The sequence below is a fragment of the Anomaloglossus baeobatrachus genome, chromosome 1 (genome assembly GCF_048569485.1).
Source record: "Anomaloglossus baeobatrachus isolate aAnoBae1 chromosome 1, aAnoBae1.hap1, whole genome shotgun sequence".
Lineage (NCBI taxonomy): Eukaryota > Metazoa > Chordata > Amphibia > Anura > Aromobatidae > Anomaloglossus > Anomaloglossus baeobatrachus.
The window spans coordinates 800,266,118-800,287,154 of record NC_134353.1 but is presented as its reverse complement, the minus strand read 5'-3'; the positions used below and the strand labels follow the sequence as shown (position 1 = coordinate 800,287,154).

The 21,037-nt window shown below is 45.8% G+C and overlaps 1 protein-coding gene across 1 annotated transcript in view; it reads left to right on the top strand.

The window, feature by feature from the left end:
* Positions 1-21,037, top strand: part of CAMK4 (calcium/calmodulin dependent protein kinase IV) — a 393,072-nt gene that overhangs the window by 344,046 nt on the left and 27,989 nt on the right. The window contains exon 8 of the mRNA XM_075341900.1: positions 19,115-19,190. Coding sequence (XP_075198015.1) covers positions 19,115-19,190 — 76 coding nt within the window. The remainder of the gene's footprint in view (positions 1-19,114; positions 19,191-21,037) is intronic.

Here is a 21,037-nt window from a genome sequence, read left to right as displayed (position 1 = left end):
TCAGTATTTGGTTGCTGACATTGCTGCACCAAATTTGCAGCTACTGGCAAAAACAAATGCGCTGAAACCACACCAACACGCATGCAGTTTTGGTGCAATTTTTGCCAGAAGATGCAGATTTGGTGCAGAAAGGTTTGCAACCAATACTAAACATCTGCACATAGCCTATTTCGGTACTCCGGTATTGGGTTCAATGAGTTCACCTGAGGTCACAGCTGGGGTACCGTAGGAACCCCACCTGTGACGTCAGGTGAACTCACTGATGTCACCACTCTCACAGCTGTGGCTCAGTTAGGGTGTCCCTGATGCCGCAGTGCTCAGTTACATTTTCTAATGTGAGCCTGCACTGCGACCTCAGAAGTAGCAGAGCCGTGGAATATTGTGTTCTTAATTATGTCTTCCCTGCAGGAGTGTGTTAAGATTAATAAACTGGAGAAATAATGTGTTTTTTTTTTTTTAAATAAATGGATTTTTCTGTGTTTTGTATTTATTTCTTTTGACTTACAGGATTAGTAATGGGGGTGTTTCATAGACCCTCCCCATTATTAACTGCGGGCTTGATTGCAGCTGTCATTAACCCCTTATATTACCCCAATTGCCATTGCACTAGGGGAATTGGGATGAGCAATGTAAAGTGCTAGAATTGTCACATCTAATTGGCCATCCACAGTCTGCTATTTTTGGTTATTAGGCCCTCCCCAGCCTGATAATACCAGCCTTCAGCTGTCCGCTTTATTTTTACTGAGTATCAAAATTAGGGGGACCTCACAAAATTTTTTCTTTCTTTATTTAATTAATTTAAAAAAACCTGCATGGGGTCCCTCGTATTTTGATACACAGCCAAGATAACTCGTGCAGCTGGGGCTGCAGCCTGTTGCTGTCTGCTTTATCTGCGCTGGGTATCAAAATATGAGGGACCTGCGCCTTTTTTTCCAATTATTTATTATTACATTCCAGTTCGGGGACACAGCTAGTTTGAGGGCAAGAAATCACAGATGTCGGCACAGAGGGTGGGAGGGGGAAGCAGGACTGGCCAAACAATAAAAACATTACGTGTCTCGTAAAAAAAAAAACAATTCCTGAAATTTCCAATTTTTCTTTTCACTACTAAAATAATAATAAAAAAGTACACAAGTTTGGTATCAATATAATTTCACTGATGAGAAGAATCATATTGCCATGTTATTTTTACCACACAATATATACTGTAGAAACAACTTCCAAAAAACGTCCGAATTGTAATTTTTTTTTTTGCCATTTCACCACATTTGGAATTTTTTCCAATTTTAGGCCACATTCACACTTTGTGTATTTGGGGAGTTTTTTTTACCGCAGTATACAGAATAATAGAAACACGTGCACCACTCTTGTATTTTTTCTCCTGGTTTTTGCTACAAATATTGAAGTAAAAAAATCACCAAATACTGAACGTATACGTATGAACGTGGCCTTATACTATTTGGTAAAATTAAAGGTGTCATTCAAAAATATAATTTGTATCGCAAAAAACAAGTCATCATCTGTCTATGTGAACAGAAAATTAAAACATTATGGCTCTTGCAAGAAGGGATGTAAAAAACTAAAATGCAAAAACAAAAATTTATCATGTTGGGAAGTAGTTAGGCCAGAATCACACTTGCTAGTGCCTCGCGTGTAACTCGCGCGAATCTCTCATGGTAGAACCCGGCAAGGCCGCACACTATGCATACAGGAGCGTCTGAGCTGCATAGAGATACATGCAACCGACTCGCTCCTGTCAGGGGAGTGTGCGGCCAAGCCGGGTTCTACCATGAGAGACTCACGCGAGTTACACGCGAGGCACTAGCAAGTGTGATTCTGGCCTAAAAGATATTTTTTCTTACTGCTGCTGCAGGTGATTGATAGATCTCTCCCTGTTTACAAACTAGGGAAAGACCTGTCAATCACCAATAGGAGCTCTTGTGTAGAGCCGGACTAATCTAGTCACCAGCATATGTTTACTTTCCCTAAGACCTCTGCCACACTTCTGCAAAAAAAGTACGTGTCTCACGTTCCGTTTTTCGGGTCCGTGTTCCCTTTTTTTTGGGCGTTTCTCCGTTACGTGTGACATCTGTGTGATGGCGTATGCTCGACGTGTGTGCGTGGGGAATGTCTGTGTATGCGTGAGATACGTACGTGTAATCTCCGTGTGGTGTCCATTTGAAATGATCCGTGTGTGTAGCAAAATGTCGTTGCTACATACCCACTGACAGCAGACACAGACAGAGACGCGCGATGAGAATGAACTCGGTTGAACTTCACCCGACTTCATTGTCATACCACGGCTCCGTCTGTGTGTGGAATCCTGATTAGCGGTCACCCGTCAAGGACTCACCGGTGACCGATAATCCCCTGAGTGTCTGAAGTTAGCGGCGTGATTATCGCTGCCGTCACTCAGGCTACCCGCAGCTTATTGGAGTCCTCCATCTGAGACCGCAACTCACCTGTGACTTTTTTGCAGATCGCTCAGCTCACTTCAGTCACTTGGGCGACTTGCTGTCACACTTGGAGGATCCAGCAGTGGCCGCGAGTAACCTGAGAGACATCATCGCTGATCGCGCGGTTCACCTCAGTTGCTGCGTGGAGCTCACAGAGAGCGGTCATGGTATGTGGCCTCTCCTGTCACCTTCATGTAGCAGAGCTGAGAGCATCGTGGGACCTCCTTGGATTACGCCGGACCTGGATGGGTATTTGTGGCTTAATAAAGTGGTGAAAGAGGGTGTTTTTTTGTCTTTTATTCGTAATAAAGGATTTTTTTGGCTGTATGTGTTTATTTACTTTAACTTACAGGTTAATCATTGGGGGTATCTTATAGACGCCTGCCATGATTAACTCCTTATTACCCTGATTGCCACCACACCAGGGCAATTCAGGATGAGCCGGGTAGAGTCCCGGGACTGTCGCATCTAATGGATGCGGCAATTCCGGGCAGCTTCTGGCTGATATTGTTAGGGTGGTGGGCTCCCCATAACGTGGGGCTCCCCATCCTGAGAATACTAGCCTTCAGCCGTGTGGCTTTATCTTGGCTGGTATCAAAATTGTGGGGGACCGCACGCCATTTCTTTTTAATTATTTATTTATTTATTTTACTGCAAGATATAGACCCGCCCACCGGCGGCTGTGATTGGTTGCAGTGAGACAACTGTCACTCAGCGTGGGGGTGTGTCTGACTACAACCAATCATAGGCGCCAGTGGGCAGAGGAAACAGTGAATACAAGATTGAATAATGAGCGGCCAGCATTTTCAAAAAAGTAAAAGCCGCCGGAGGTTTTTGACAGCCGTGCAGCGCCGCGCCCGTAATCGGGGAACGGTGAGTATGCGAGAGGGGGAGAGACCGACTGACGGACATAGAGGGGGACAGACAGAGAGGGAGACAGACAGACAGAGCGACCATCTGACAGTGAAATATACCAACTAACAGAGGGAGATTGACCGACATCGCTTCCAGAATTCACCAAAAAAACGCACACGGACGGTACGGGTAAAACACGGACATGCTACGTGTCACATACATGCAGGCATGGACCCATTGACTTTAGCGGGTCCGTGCCTGCGTGATGCTGGAGAAAAACGGACATGTTGAGCATGTGGAAAAACGCACACACGTACAAATGACACGGACACACATTCCGTGTGGTTTTACGTGTGTGTGTGTCTGTTACTATTGGGTAACATTGGTGTACAAGTCTCCGTGCCGCCGGTACGTGCAAAAGCGTACCAAACACATACCGGCGGCACGGATGTGTGTCAGAGGCCTAAAATAGATAATAATCCTGGTGGCAATCATGCACTCAGGCTCTGAATTATGCCGGTCGTGGCTCAGGTAGCATGAATCAGGTGATAGGTTCCCTTTAATTTGTGTTTGGGGGGTAGACTGACTCCTGTAATTTTAATGACGGTAATTTGGTTGTAATTTATTACCATTTGGTGAATTTCACTTTCCTTTGCACGCTGCTTAATGTCTGATAAACAGACTTGATTTTCATGCACAAGTGAGGCCACGGCCGCATATTACACATCTGATTCCTGGTCTGAATTATTTATTCCTGCCCCTGTAATTTTGTTACACCTCCACTAATTTAATATTTTATTTGCTTTTGTTAAATAAAACTGAGCGCACAATATTGTATGGAGAAGTGGATTTTCTAATGAGAAAAAATACTGACATTACTCATGGCTTATTGAGTTCAGTGTGTTTTTAGCCATCTACAATGCACATAATAAACATTAACTCCCAACCTAGGAAAAACTAGTTATTAATTACTATGGCGCAAGCTGCTCTGTGAGGAAGGATCCCTTGAGTCCAGCCCATAGAGGGCTAAGGCCAAGTTCACATGTTGTGGGGGAATTCTGCAGGAATTTACAGTCCAGTATGAGAAAGGGTGGAAACACATCTATGCGAGTAAAATCGGTCCGACTGGGCTGAAAAAAACTCGGCTGATTTTAGTTCACGTTAGGTGCGAGTGCAACACAAGTGCGATGCTATTTCTGAATAAATTAATGATTTTACTGGCGTGTGTAATGCGTGTGTAATGCGTGTGTAATGCGTATTTTTTACTATGTCATCTGCCATTCAGCTGAATGGCAGATGACAGCAGATGACAGCAGACACAGACAGAGCCGCACAATCTGAATGAACTCGGGTTTACTTAACCCGACTTCATTGTCATGCTGCGGCTCTGTCTGTGCCGTGTCCTGATTAGCGGTCACCAGTGAAGGGCTCACCGGTGACCGCTAATCCCCCGAGTGACTGAAGTTAGCAGCCCTCTCTCATACTCACCGATCCCCGGCGCCGCGCTGCACGGCGTTCACACTGCTCCGGCGGCTTTTACTATTTTGAAATAGTAAAAGCTGAGCTGTCACTGAGGTTAATCGCGGCCACCGCTGGATCCTCCAACAGTGACAGCGGGTAACCTCAGTGACAGCTCAGCCGATCGCGCTACTCACCTCAGTTGCTGCTTGGAGGTGACCGGAGCGGCGGTGTCTTCTGCAGCTCCTGTCACCTTCATGCTGGAAGCGATGCTGGAGGTCCGTGGATTACGCCGGATATGGAGGGCTTTTTGGGGCTTATTAAATTGGTAATGAGGGAATTTGTTTGTGTTTTTTATTTCTAATAAAGGATTTTTTCATGTGTGTGTGTGTTTATTTACTGTAATTTACAGATTAATCATGGAGGGTGTCTCATAGACGCCTGACATGATTATTCTAGGATTTAGTGGCAGCTATGGGCTGCCATTAACTCCTTATTACCCCGATTTGCCAACGCACCAGGGTAAATCGGGAAGAGCCGGGTACAGTCCCAGAACTGTCACATATAATGTATGCGTCAATTCTGGGCGGCTGCTGGCTGATATTGTTAGGCTGGGGGGCTCCCCATAACGTGGAGCTCCCCATCCTGAGAATACCAGCCTTCAGCCGTATGGCTTTATCTGGCTGGTATTAAAATTGGGGGGGACCGCACACCATTTTTTTTAATTATTTATTTATTTATTTCACTGCACAGTATAGACCCGCCCACCGGCTGCTGTGATTGGGTGCAGTGAGACACCTGTCACTCAGCGTGGGGGTGTGTCTCACTGCAACCAATCATAGGCGCCTGTGGGCGGGGAAAGCAGGGAATACGAGATTGTTTAATGAGCGGCCGGCTTTTTCAAAATAGTAAAAGCCGCCGCAGCAGTGTGAATGCCGTGCAGCGCCGCGCCGGAGATCGGGGAACGGTGAGTATGAGAGAGGAGGGGAAAATGACCGACAGACTGTGAGAGAGGGACAGAGATAGTGATGGACCGACAGAGAGAGAATAGAGACCGAGAGGGAGAGACCGACTGACAGAGAATAGTGATTGACAGATATTGGGAGACATCGCTCGTTTCCAGTGTTTTAGGAAACATGCGAGAAATGTATTTAGAAAATCGGATGTCACTAGGATGGTGTGAGTGCCGTCCCGTGACATCCGATTATTTACACGCTCCCATAGACTTGCATTGGAGAAACTCGCAGTAGAAACTCGCAAAAAAGCAGCATGCTGCGATTTTTTTCTCAGTCCGATTCAGACTGAGAAAAAAATCGCAGATGAGAGCTGAATCATTCACTAACATGTGTCCGATTCCAATGCGAGATTTTCTCGCATTGCTCTACTGCGAGAAACTCGCAAGTGAGAAGCAGCCCTAAGTGAATCACATTCACAAGTTGCGGAAAAAAATCTGCATAAAAATGAAAGCATAGCGCGGACTTCAAATCTTGGGATGTTTAATTTTGTGTGCATTTTCATTGCTGATTTCACCTTATTTAGTGCTTAGTAATGGAGAATTGTGAAATCCACAGTGAAATCTCCAAGTAACAAAGGCGGATTCTGTCTGCAGATCACAGTTGTAGATTTGTTGTGGATTTGTAACTAAATCGAAGAAATTTACTTCAACATGTGAACATCTCCTTATGTGAAAAAGTCACATGCTGAGGAAGGGGCAGAGTCTTCACACTAGAAAGGGGCTTTACTAGTTGTTGTATTACATTTTTTTTATGTCTGAAAGGAAAGTGCCCAAGTCTGGAGGAAGAGTGGAGAGGCCACAATCCAAGCTGCTTGAGGGCTCCGCCACACATCCGTGAAAACCACATCCGTGTAAAACGGGCCGTTTTTCGGGTCCGTTTTCCGTTTTTTATGTCCGTTTTTATGGTATGTGTGGCCTGCGTGTGTATCCCGTATGCTAGCCGTATGTGCGTGTGGAATGTCCGTGTGTGCGTGAGTGAAATAACTGACATGTGTATGTGTTGTCCGTGTGAAATGTACGTGTGTGATGCAAAATGTCGTTACTACATGTCGGAAGACAGAGTAGCGGGATGAGAATGAACTCGGGTGAACTTCACCCGACTTCATTGTCATGCCGCGGCTCTGTCTTTGTGCCGTGTACTGATTAGCGGTCACCTGTGAAGGATTCACCGGTGACCGGTAATCCCCCGAGTGACTGAAGTGTCCCCCCCTCTCTCATACTCACCGATCCCCGATCACCGGCGCTGCACGGCGTTCACACTGCTCCGGCGGCTTTTTCTAATTTGAAAAAGCCGGCCGCCCATTAATCAATCTCGTATTCCCTGCTTTACCCGCCCACCGGCGGCTGTGATTGGTTGCAGTGAGACACGCCCACCATGCTGAGTGACAGGTGTCACACTGCACCCAATCACAGCAGCCGGTGGGCGTGTCTATACTGTGCAGTAAAATAAATAAATAAATAATTAAAAAAAACGGCGTGCGGTCCCCCCCATTTTAATACCAGCCAGATAAAGCCATACGGCTGAAGGCTGGTATTCTCAGGATGGGGAGCCCCACGTTATGGGGGGCCCCCCACCCTAACAATATCAGTCAGCAGCCGCCCAGAATTGCCGCATACATTATATGCGACAGTTCTGGGGCTGTACCCGGCTCTTCCCGATTTACCCTGGTGCGTTGGCAAATCGGGGTAATAAGGAGTTATTGGCAGCCCATAGCTGCCAATAAGTCCTAGATTAATCATGTCAGGCGTCTATGAGACACCCTCCATGATTAATCTGTAAGTTACAGTAAAAAAACACACACACACCCGAAAAATCCTTTATTAGAAATAAAAAACACAAACATTCCCTCATTACCAATTTATTAACCCCGACAAACCCTCCATGTCCGGCGTACTCCACGGTCCTCCAGCGTCGCGTCCAGCTCTGCTGCATGGAGGTGACAGGAGCTGCAGAATACACCGCCGCTCCGGTCACCTACACGCAGCTAATGAGATGAGTAGCGCGATCAGCAGCTGTCAGTCTGGTAACTCGCGGTCACCGCTGGATCCAGCGGTGGCCGAGGGTAACCTCAGTGACAGCTGCTGATCGCGCTACTCATCTCATTAGCTGCGTGGAGGTGACCGGAGCGGCGGTGTATTCTGCAGCTCCGTCCGTGCTGCGTGTGGCGTGAATAAAACGGACATGCTGGCGTGAGACACGGCCCACAAAACGCATCACGGAGACGGACAAACGGACATAACCAAAAACGCAAGTGTAACCGCTGAGATATAGTAACATTGGTGCACGTTTGGCCGTGTCTCCAGTATACACGGAAACGGACCAAACACGCACGTTTTTCACGGATGTGTGGCGGAAGCCTGAGGTGTAGTGTGAAGTCTCCACAATCAGTGATGGTTTGGGGAGCCATGTCATCTGCTGGTGTAGGTCCACTGTGTTTTATGAAGACCAAAGTCAGTGCAGCCATCTACCAGGAAATTTTAGAGCACTTCATGCTTCCCTCTGCCGACAAGCTTTTTGGAGATTTGAAATTAATTTTCCAGCAGGACTTGGCACCTGTCCACACTGACAAAAGTACCAATACCTGGTTTAATAACCACAGTATCACTGTGCTTGATTGGCCAGCAAGCTCGCCTGACCTAAACCCTATAGAGAATCTATGGGGTATTGTCAATAGGAAGATGAGACACACCAGACCCAACAATGCAGATGAGCTGAAGGTTGCTATCAAAACAACCTGGGCTTCCATAACACCTCAGCAGTGCCACAGGCTGATCGCCTCCATGCCACACCGCATTGATGCAGTAATTCATGCAAAAGGAACTCTGAGCAAGTATTGACTGCACTTACTGTACAGACTTTTCAGTAGGCGCCAACATTTCTGAGTTTAAAATCATTTTTTCAGTTGGTTTTATATAATATTCTAATTTTCTGAAATAATGAGTAATGACTTTTGGGTTTTCATTGGCTGTAAGCCACAATTATCAACATTAAGAGAAATAAACACTTGAAATAGATCATTCTGTGTGTAATCACTATATATAATATATGCATTTCCCTTTTTGTACTGAATTACTGAAATAAATTAACTATTTGAGGATATTCTAATTTATTGAGATGCACTTGTATTTGAAGATTACATTTGCTTTCTAAACAGACAGTTTATCCTGCATATAAGCAGTGCACAGAACTGAAGCACTTTTTTTTTTCTTATTTTTTGGACATCATTATTTCTACACGTTTGATAATACCACAGTTATTTGCAATAAAACTAACCCAATTGACCTTATCTGCATGGTAGTACTGTATGTATGGAGTTGCTTTTCTTGAATTTAGAAGCACTGTACAGTATAGATCAATGAGTTTATGCATGAGATTTGCGTAAAATATTTTAAAATTCATACAATCACTACTTAGGTGAAACATGTGGGAGGGGGCTATAGTTTTCCAATTTAATTAGCAACTTTTTGAAGCATATATTTAGTTTGTGGAGGATTTATGATCCCTTTGGCCTGTTTGGGCACCTATGCTTATTCTTAGTTTTACAATACAGGAGCCTAAAGGGGGCTTTACACGCTGCGACATTGCTAATGCGGAGTCGTTGGGGTTACGGATTTGATGATATACATCCGGCCGCATTAGCGATGTTGCTGCGTGTGACACCGATGAGCGATTTTGCATCGTTGCAAAAACGTGCAAAATCGCTCATCGGTGACATGGGGGTCCATTCTCGATTATCATTACTGCAGCAGTAACGATGTAGTTCGTTGCTCCTGCGGCAGCACACATCGCTATGTGTGACACCGCAGGAACGAGGAACCTCTCCTTACCTGCCTCCCGGCCGCTATGAGGAAGGAAGGAGGTGGGCGGGATGTTCCAGCCACTCATCCCCGCCCCTCTGCTTCTATTGGGTGGCCGCTCAGTGACGTCGCTGTGACGCCGCACGGACCGCCCCCTTAGAAAGGAGTCGGTTCGCCGGTCACAGCGACGTCGCTGGGCAGGTAAGTATGTGTAATGGGTCTGCGCGATGTTGTGCGGCACGGGCAGCGATTTGCCCGTGTCGCACAACAGATGGGGGCGGGTACCCACGCTAGCGATATCGGGACCGATATCGCAGCGTGTAAAGTAGCCTTTAGAATGTAGAGACCTTGACTGGCTAACCCAGAAACATAGGGGGAGAGGCAATGAAGATTAGCCACTCCCACACTTTTTCAACGTTGATTATAGAGGATTATCCTTTCTTAAGAGATGATTTATCTTCAAGTGCTGTATGCAGCCCAAAACGCCTGAAGATGCCTTTGATAGGCGAAACATGTCAGGAGGTTGATGGTTACAAAACTAGTTAGCAATATTCTGAGGAAGAAAGTTGAGGAAATGTTTCCTTCTAAACTAAATCTGTGACATATGGTCATATAGTGAGTGTAGCAGATGTTACAGCAGTGACTTTGTGCAGGACTGTGTTGTTTGGGATCTTTTTGAATGTAAGGATAACTGATCTGTAGAGACTACCTTCTCTGATTAACAATAATCTTTGGGGGAAAAATGTAAAATGTGTTAATTTCCAGCTTATTGTATAGATATACTTGATGTATACAATACTGTACTGTATACAAAGAGCATCCATGTTTTTGTTGCTGTACACTCTGTACATAGGTGGCGGGAGTGACTTTGTATTACTTTGCATTTCAGTGTACTGCACTTCTTGTCTTCTAGTATTTTGATTAGTGGTCTAGTCATGCTAGGTACGGAGGAGTACCAAGCGAACAGCAAAAAGGAAGGGAAGGGAAATTCTGTGTCTAGGAAAAGGGGAGATGGTGACCCCTGACCTAACCTACTGCTGGTCCCTACGGTCCCTCACTACCCTAGATAGGTTCCTTACCTATGCACCAAGCTGGATACCTGACCCTAGGTATCCCTAGTGCAGGAACCTAAATAGGAGCTGGGTGGGATGAGCTCTTCATCAACCCCACTGGACACTAGAGAAGACACAAGGAAGACACACGGAAAAAGTGCATAAACTACATATCCACACATGATTCAGGTAGAAGTTCAGCAAAGTTTCAGCAATGATAGCATAGATGAGTACAAGCCACCTGCTTGCAACCAGAACTTGAAAAAACTGAATAATATCACCAGCATAAGGGGTACTTCTCACATAGCGAGATCGCTAGCAAGATCGCTGCTGAGTCACAGGTTTTGTGACGTACCAGTGACTTCATCAGCGATCTCGCTGTGTGTGACACTAAGCAGCGACCTGGCCCCTGCTGTGAAATCGCTGATCAGTACACACTGTTCTGGCTCATTTTTTGCTCATTGGTCTCCCGCTGTGCAGCACACATTGGTGTGTTTGACGGCGGGAGACCAACGAGCTCCGACTCTGTGTATGCAGCGTACGCTGGTAACCAGGGTAAATATCGGGTAACTAAGCAAAGCGCTTTGCTTGGTTACCCGATATTTAACCTGGTTACCAGCATACACCGCTTAGCGCTGACTCCCTGCACATGTAGCCAGGATAAATATCAGGTAACTAAGCAAAGCGCTTTGCTTAGTAACCCGATGTGTACCCTGGCTACGTGTACAGGGAGCCAACGCTTAGCGGTGTACGCTGGTAACCAGGGTAAATATTGGGTAACCAAGCAAAGCGCTTTGCTTGGTTACCCAATATCTACCCTGGTTACCAAGCACAGAGTCGCTGGTGGCTGGTCGCTGGTGAGATCTGCCTGATTGACAGCTCACCAGCGACCATGTAGCGACGCACCAGCGATCCTGACCAGGTCATATTGTGGTCGGAATCGCTGGTACGTCGTTTAGTGAGACGGTACCCTTATTCCAGGGAAGATGGAAGTATTTAAGCACAAGGGGAATACTGATAATCAGCAGCTGGAAGGAAGGAGGGCTTCCCTGGGTCCAAAAGGGGAAGAGATAGGAACCCAGCAGGAAAGCTACTTAATACAATGAATACTAACAACAGGCACAATAGAAAGTAAGGTAGCATTTTGTGCAGCCAAACAGACCTATTATTACGAGAAACCACATCACTGTCACCCGTGACAAGTCTCTTCCCTACTCTGTACACTTTTTATAAAATCCTAGATGGTTGTGAAAGTTGTGTAGGCAGACTCACTTTAAACGTAATGGTCAATCTGAACTTCAGTGATTCATCCTTTTTAGATTAAATCTGATTAGCCAAATGTATCTGATGAATATCGCATGGCTCCGCTATTAAGCAGCATTAATAAATGCTAGGTCTTATATTCTGTGCAGCAACAGGTCACAAAGCGCTGCAAAAAATAGCAGCTATAAGAACATTGCTGGAACAGTAATTATCTCCCTGAATGTATTAGCTCAGATCCGTTACTACTGTACAATGCTAATTGCACCCATATCTAATGTTGCCTTAGTCTCCCACTATGTCTTTGATCCTAATTTGTTTTTAATCACTTATCCCCTTAGTGTTATCAGAAGGCTTTGAAGCCTTTGAGGGCAGTAGGATTATATTGATTTCTTCCTTTTCTGCCAGTTATATTTAATTTATAACAACTATGTTAAAAGGGTCATTGGAAATTATAATTTTATCTGATTCATAGACACTTTAAAATGGCAATCTCTTCTCTATCAGATATGCATATTTTTAGAGTTAGAGAAAACCTTTGATTTTACTTGATATTTGGAAATGTAAAATTATTCCCCATGTCCCTTCCCATCAGACAGTCATCGTGTACAGTTACTGAGAGACTTTCCAATGTGCCTGGTGTTATGGAGTAATTGAGAGAAAAACGCTGAGATCTTTACAGGGTATCAGTCACCAGATTTCACAATACATATGACGCGCCCACAGGGTCTTTGGGGTTACTCGTCACCGGGCCAGTGTCAATTTGGGTTGTGACAGTGGCCAGGCCCGGTTCCATGACCCCGGCAGTGTCAATAAAGATGGGGATGGGGATAATGGGAGTAGTTATTCGTGATGGCACCTGTGGTGTGCGGCCAATTATTAGCCGCCGCTGCGGAAAATATGTCTTCTGGGGCAGATGGTGACACAGCTTGGTTGTTATAGCTCTCCACAGGTAGAGCTAGGCCTCAGGGAGGATGGGAGTAGTAGTTTTTGTGACAAGCGTGATGCCCGTGGACTATCGGGTCGTCACAGGGTATTGTACAATCTGCCCTCCCGTGCAATATCCACCTCCTCAAGGTTTAGGGTCCCTAACTACATGGTGTTGCCTACAACAGCTAATAAAATCCTAGGTGCACTCTGCACCACACCCACCAGACACACCAGTGGACGGCGTGAGTGGAATAGGGTCGCCCACTTGGGGGGTTGGTTAAGGGGAGGTCAGGAGTGTCAGGAGTAAGTCAGTGAAGTGTTGGAAGTGAAGGAGAGAGGAGGTCAGGAAGCAGCTAGGTAGCAGACGGTAGTCTGGGCCTAGTAGAAGCTGGACCCCCGCTCGCAGGGGATCATGGCAAGGGGCACGGAACTGTCGAGGAGGACAGCCGGCGACCTTGTACCATCACCGGGATGGGACCAGGGCACGATGGGGTACGCGGACCCTAGGTCAGGGAGTAACTTCAGGCAACCTGACAACTTACCCGACGAGAACGGAGCCTTCAAGATCCGCTCTACACCCGCTCCAAAATCAGGGTACTAGCGCAACGAGGGGGATAGGACTTTCCTAAAAAACGGTCCAGGAAATCCTAAGTGTGAACCCTGAGAGCAAGCTCCCACAGTTAGCCGCACTGGGGAGCGGGACACGACTAGTTCTATACTACCGGGACCAATAAAGAAGTGAACTCAGTGCCAGGAGGAATGTAACAAATCACCAGGCAACACCATCAGGGACGGGACCCGAACTAGCTCAGCGGCAGCGGTGTCCAGAAGTTTATCCAGTTGTCGGTGTCAGCTTTTTGGACTGAGTGAGTACGCAAGTGACCCCCTTCACTCCCTATGGAACTTCCCCAACACCATCACCGTGTCCCGGGGCATCCCCCTACCCGTGGGGGGTTCTAACATCCGGCTACCCCACTCCATTGCCCCCAGGTACTCCCAACTGCAGCAGTGGTACTCCACAGTACCACACACCACGGGTGGCGTCACGAACTCTAAACACAATCGCCTGTAAATACCCCCGTCATTTGAGTGGCCGCACAACCCCCGGGTCCGGACGCCCCTCGAACCACCGCGGATCCAGATCCGAGCAGCCCGGCTGCTGACACGGGGGTGGCACACAAGCAATGAGGGGATTCACCTTGCCAGGTGGATTGGAGGCCTTCCTTGTTGCGCTATGTGTGTGAGTCTCTGTGGCTTGGAGCCACACAGTGACTCTTCTCCTAGTTGTTTGTCCTTTCCCTTATGACGGGCAGCGCGAGCCGGTCCTAGGCACCGCCTGTGTAGCTGTGGCCCCAGGCTTTATTGTGCTGCTTTACCTTTGGGCTTTCTTTGGGCCAGGGGACTTGAAATCTCCTGCCCCCCCCCAGGCTTCACTAATGGGGCATTAGCACCCAACAGATGAGGACCCTGATGTCCTGCTACTGTGCCTGGACCTGGGAGAGTTTGTGAGGCAGCTCTCTTTCAGCGACCGTGCTTGTTCCTTGCCTCTGCTTGACTGAAGTGTTTCTCTTCCTGTTCCTGTGTGTGTGTGTGTGTGTGTGTGTGTGTGTGTTTGTAACCCTTCCTCCAGATCAGTATCCACAGGGAAGCTCCCTTCCAAACAGGTTCTGAGCTCCCCCTACTGGCCAGGAATTACGAAGTGTTGAATGTGAAGATACCTAACATGAGAAACCCCCTCCTTGCCTCCAGGCATAGCATCACCTCCGGTGAAGAGGGCAACACTACCGTGGATCCTGGACCCTGGGGTGCCACACATACGGCATACAATACTGTCATGCAGTGTGCTGCTCAATATCTACCAGGTATCATGGCCACTTTGGGCTCTGTTCACACTGCAGAGTCTGACACACACACACACACCACCTGCTGCTTCTGTGTTGTTTAGTCAGAGCTGGACGTCGACCAGTTTTGTGCTCATTGATGATCGGTCTGGCAAGAGTTTATTCCTGCTAGCTTGTGAGTTGCTGCTGGGGTCACAGGTTATGGAAGACCCAGCTGTGACGCCCTGGCCGGGCCAGGTAGTCACAGATAGGCCCCTGCACAACACCTTTCCCTTACAGGTGACATCAGCCAACCATTAAAACCCTAGTCACCCCCCTCAGGGCCTGATAGACACACAAGGGGGCGGAACCAGGCGGTTGGAAGACGCCCACCAAGGAGTCTAGACAGCCCGGGGTGGGAAAAGCAGACTTCAGTCAGATTCTGTTACAGTTCAAGTTGGAGAGGAGTGTGGGCTAGAGCTGTGTGCAGCTCCAGCAGAGGCGAGAAACCCCGAATTGAACGGCACCAGGGTAGGAGCCCTGGTGCCATTGGCTAGGAGGCAGATGGCGGTCTCTGTCTGCAGGAGCCATGAAGATGGCTCGGTGGAACCGAGGTGGACCGGGCAGGGTAGTGGCCCGCCGGTACTGACCCGGGGAATCGACTCTGAAACCGTAGCACACAGGGTGGTACTCAGACCCTGAAGCCGGGACCAGAAGCGACTGGAACCGGTTAATTTACCGATTGAGGCCAGGACTAGAGGTCCTGTCCCACCCAAAGTCCCTATTAGAAGACAACAGCCCACCGAGGGGGATAGAAGGCCACTGTCAGGGCTCAGAGATTCCACGGGCCAGCGTCTGCGGGCAAAAGGGCTCCTTAGTCCACATCCAGCCGGGAGTGGACTCCTGAAGTTTCAAGCACAGGCAGTCCACCATTCTACAGAGGTGCAGGAGAAAGACAGAGACCACCAGCCGGGTGGGGGACCAGAATGCAGCCAGCTGCGGGCACCGACCACCATCACCTTGGTTTACCAGAGACTTGTGTGTTTCCTTCAATAGTGAGTACACCAGCACCCTGCGGTCACCCATCTCCCTGCATCACAAAGCCCCAACGGGTCCCGGGGCCACCATCCCTGCCCACGGAGTGGTTAACAACTTGCTGCATAACATCTCCCCTGGGTGCCCCGTAACTGCACACTGTGGGTGGCGTCACGAACTTACTACGGCCCAGCCCGTACATATACGTCCTACATCCACCACTACAATCCCCCATTTTGATCAAGAGACCGCGAGACTCCTGGGTCCGGAGACCCTCAAGCCACCCACGGAAGGTTCAGATCCGAGCAGCTCGGCTGCTGCTAGTGGGGCGGCACACAGCCACCTCTGCCCTTTAAAAGATGGTGGCTCCTGCTCCTCCATACCAAATATAGTGAAAGCGATACTGGTCTTCTTGCATGGTGATTCAGTTTCTGGGGCACAGCAGTATGCCATCGTGGTGTGTTGTGGAGATACCCTTGTCGTTGTGTATTTCCTTCCTTTTCTTTATTTCCTCCCTTTGCACAACCCACCCCAAACTTCCTGAACTGACCAAAATGACTCCTCTGAATATTACCAAGTTATAACTCTTCAAAATGACATACAGAATAACTATTACAAAGCCCAATAATATAACAATGCAATTCTACACCTTTGCTCTGCAGAGTGTAACCACGTGTATAGCACAGTTAAATCTGTCAATGAGGACTACATGCTTTGGGTGTCTGTAAACTCTTCCCAAACATCTATCACTCTTGCTCTATTTTCTGCTCAGCGCTGCCTTTTTCTTCTTGACTGACATACTTGCTTGAAGTCACATAGCACAGAAGCTCCCAATCAGGCAGGAGATAGCAGCGCTGGGCAGGGAATAGAGCTGGTGTGACAGTGGCTTTAGAAGAGCTTCCACATGTGCAAAGCACTTCAGCCACATTGGCATATGGATTTGAAATAATGTAATGGAGGAATGGATTAGCCATAAAAATGTATTGCTGGACTTATTTTTGCAACAGCTTTATTTGCATATAGTTTGGGGTGTGAAATCATGCTGAGAGAGTACCGTACCTTTAATATAAAGTCTTAATGTAACTATCTATCACACATTTGCCAATTCATTTGACTTTTTTCCTGACACTTATGTGCAGTATGTCTCAAATTTTGATATTTTAAAAACCTTTCCTAGTATCATTATTAGCTTAAAATCAGTGTTTTACTTATTTATATACGGTATATACGAGGGGTGATCCAAAAGTAATGATAATCAATAATAAACACAATGAATATATTAAAAAAATATATATTTTTCTACATAGTCTCCTAACAAGTCTATACATTTAGTCCATCTCTTTTCTAAACTTAGAATTCCCTTCGAAAAAAATTATTGATCTTGCCCCTCAAAAAAATCCTCAACAGTGGTTATCACGTCGCTATTGTCGTCAAATTTCTTGCCCCAGAGGTGTTCCTTGAGGCGAGCAAAGAGAAAGAAGTCACTGGGGGCTAGATCTGGCGAATAGGGGTGGTGTTCCACCAGTTCAAAGCCCGCTTCTTGAATGGTTGCCATGGCAACTGCAGCTTTGTGAGCCGGCACGTTATCTTGGTGAAACAGCACTCCAGCCCGCAGTTTGCTGCGCCTTTTCTCCTTGATAGCCTCCCACAATCTTATTTGTTCTGCGTAGTAGGAGCCCGTAATAGTGGCTCCCTTCTCCAAATAGTCCACCATAATAATTCCTTCAGCATCTCAAAAACGAACGCCATAACCTTCCCTGCTGAGCTTGACACTTTGAATTTCTTCGGCGTCGGTTCGTCGGCTCGTTTCCATCGATTGTTGTTTAGTTTCGGGATCAAAGTGGTGGATCCAGGTCTCGTCCATGGTCAAAAAACGTGACAAAAAATTCTCCTTGTCTGCTTGGAACTTTTCGAGATTTGCTATTGAAATGTCAACTTGTTTCTTCTTTTGCTCGTCTGTTAACATTTTTGGCACCCAACGCGCAGAGACTGTTCTCATATGCAATTCTTTTGCAAGGATTCTTTGAATACTGCCACATGAGATCCCTGTGACCTCAGCTACATGCCTGATAGTCACTCTTCAATCTGCCAATACAACTTCTTCAACTTTTTTCACGTTTTCTTCATTGAGGGACGTGGATGGGCGTCCTTCACGATGTTCATCTTCCGTCGATTTTTTTCCCAGCTTAAATTCCTTGGCCCAGCGTGCAACTGTGGAATATGGAGGAGAAGAGTCCCCAATGTTTCCACCAAGTCCCTGTGTATGTCTTTGGTAGTCATTTTTTTCAAGCAGAGGTATTTGATGACAGCTCTGAGCTCGATTTTTTCCATTTTGATGTTCACTCCTCGGCAGTTCATATTCAAATGAATGTAGCTCCCGGGAATCGTGGCCTATTTAAGTGATTTTTTTTTTTTCCTGGACTAGTGGGTACCTAAGAGAGAAGAAAACATTTTATTTTAATTTCTGTGTACAATAGAAATAACCGATTACCATTACTTTTGGATCGCCCCTTGTATAGTGTCTATCCTAAATGGGTGATTACAGTTCTGAGCCATTTTTGCTCCTACATTCTAAATATGGCCTTTCACAAATTTGTCATGAAACTTTCATGTTTTTATTATTTTTTCAGTTTGAAAAACAATTTTTTTTCATTGAGAAGTAGTTTCCTTGACAATATAATATATTCTACTACATGCTTAAAGGGAACCAATCACCAGGATTTTCGTATATAACCTAAAGCCAGTGCTATACTGCCACTATCAGGCTGATTCTCTACATACCTTTAGTGGTTAGCTAGGAATCTGTTTAGGTTTTGAAATACAAAAAAGTAAAGTTTAAAAAAAAGGCAGCTGCTTGAGTGGCAGTTGCAATGAAGCATATAATATATTCATAGTTATCCCCTCCCTCTGTTAGAATTAGCATAAGTATTATACAAATGACTCACTTTGTTGCAGAACCTATGTGAGGTCATACCCATGTGACCTGGTATCTAGCTTTACTGTCTGAGGCCCCGCCCCTTCTGATCACATGGGTATGACCTCACACAGGTCCTGCAACAGACAAAGTGAATTGTTTGTATAATATTTATGCTAATTCTACCAGGGGGAGGGGATAACTATGAATATATGATCTACTCCAGTGCAACTGTCACAAGAGAAGCAGCTAATTTTATAAACTTTACTTTTTTGGATTTCAAAACCTAAACATCTGAGCTGACCACTACAGGTATGTATAGACTCAGCCTGATAGTGCCAGTAAAGCACTGGCTTTAGCTTATATACAAAAATCCTGGTGATTGGTTCCCTTAAGCAGTAAACTATTTCAAAGCAGAAGCATCCTTTATGCCAACACAATGAAATAAGATTTCTTATTAAAATAATCAGATATTAGGTATTTGCAATAATTTTGATTTTTATGTCTTTCTTTTTTTTCAGCTCCAGAAATTCTCAGGGGGTGTGCCTATGGACCTGAAGTGGACATGTGGTCAGTGGGTATCATCACTTATATACTGTGAGTACTTATCAAAATAGTCCCTTACAGGGGTTCTCTGGTAAAAACAAATTATCACTTGTCCTGAGGATAAGTAATAACTTATTGATCAGTATCCAGCCACTGAGACCCTCATCAGCAGAACAGAACACTTTTATCACTTTTATCAGAATAGAGCTGCAGTCCGGATCCTCAATTCACTCATGGTTTTTTACAGCAGCCCCATAGGGAATGAATGAAGTGACGCTTGTGCACTGCCGCTCCTTTCTAACGGGTATAAAACTTTCTTAGGTCCTGTGCGCACTAGAAAAAGGATTTTTCTCAAGAAATTTCTTAGGAAATTTCTTGAGAGTGAAGGATTAGCGCACCTGCGTTAAAAAAGGCACCAATAACGCACTGAAAAACGCATGCGTTTTTACTGCGTTTTGGTGCATTTTTGGTGCGTTTTTTGCAGGCTGGTCCCTGCGTTTTTAATGCTTTAACAGCAATAAATAATATAGATAATAGATACATAATCGACAGATAGATAGATAGATGGATAGACGGATAGATAGACAGACAGACAGACAGATAGATAGATAATGGATAGATGGACAGATAGATAAATAAATAGATAATGAATAGATAGAAAGATGGATAGATGAATAGATAGATAATGGATAGATAGATGGATAGATAGATAGATAAATAGATAATGGATAGATAGATAGAAAGATGGATAGATAAATAGATAGGTAATGGATAGAAAGATAATCGATAGATAATCAATAGATAGATGGATGGATAGATAGAAAGATAATCGATAGATAATCAATAGATTGAGGACAGATCAATCAATCAATAGTTAGAGTCCCTGTGAGGACACACTGCAGTTCTTGCGAGTGGTAATGTGTTCACATCACCAATCGTGAGAAATGACCTGTAGTTACCCCTGCAGCATCGCTCACTGAATGAGGCTGCATTAAATACTGTGTCAGATGTGGCTGGAGCAGTCTGCAAGCATCGTGGGACCTCTAGATTACGCCGGAGCTGTGTGTTTTGGGGGGTTAATAAAGTGGTGAAAGAGGGGGCTTTTTTGTTATTTTATTTAAAATAAAGGATTTTTCGGTGTGTGTGTGTGTGTGTGTGTGTTTATTCACTTTACTTATGAGTTAATCATGGAAGCTGTCTCATAGACGCTGCCATGATTAAGCTAGGACTTAGTGGCAGCAATGCGCTGCCATTAGCTTGTTATTACCCCGATTGCCACCACATCACGGCAATCTGGAAGAGCCGGTAACACGCCGGGACTGTTGTTTAATTGATGTGACATTCTCGGGGCAGCGGCGGGCTGATATTCTTGGCTGCGGGAGGCATTAACCATGGCCCTCGCCCTCCCCAGCCTGAGAATACCGGGCCGCCGCTGTGTGTTTACCTTGGCTGGACAGCAAAAATACGGCGGAGCCCATGTTTTTTTTTTCGTTTTTTATTTTTAATATGTACGTTTGATTTCTATGTGTATTCTATATGTCTGTGTGTGATATGTGTGTGTGTATTCTATATGTCTGTGTCTGTGTGTGAGTGTGATCTGTGTGTGTTTACTCTCTGCTCAGCTTCCTCTTCCTGTCATAATGACATCACTTCCCTGCAACACGCAGGCAGTGATTTACTTTATGTCCTGAAAAACGTGAAATAACGTGGGAATAATGAAGGAAAACGCAATGAAATGCACAGAATTTGCTACCTGCGTTATTCCCTGCGTGATTTCATGATTACATTACAGCCAATGGGGTTAAATAACGCCGGTACCTGCAGAAAGAAGTGACATGCTCATTCTTTTTCTCAAGAAAATCTACTGAAAGAATTTTCTTGAGAAAAAAAACACAGTG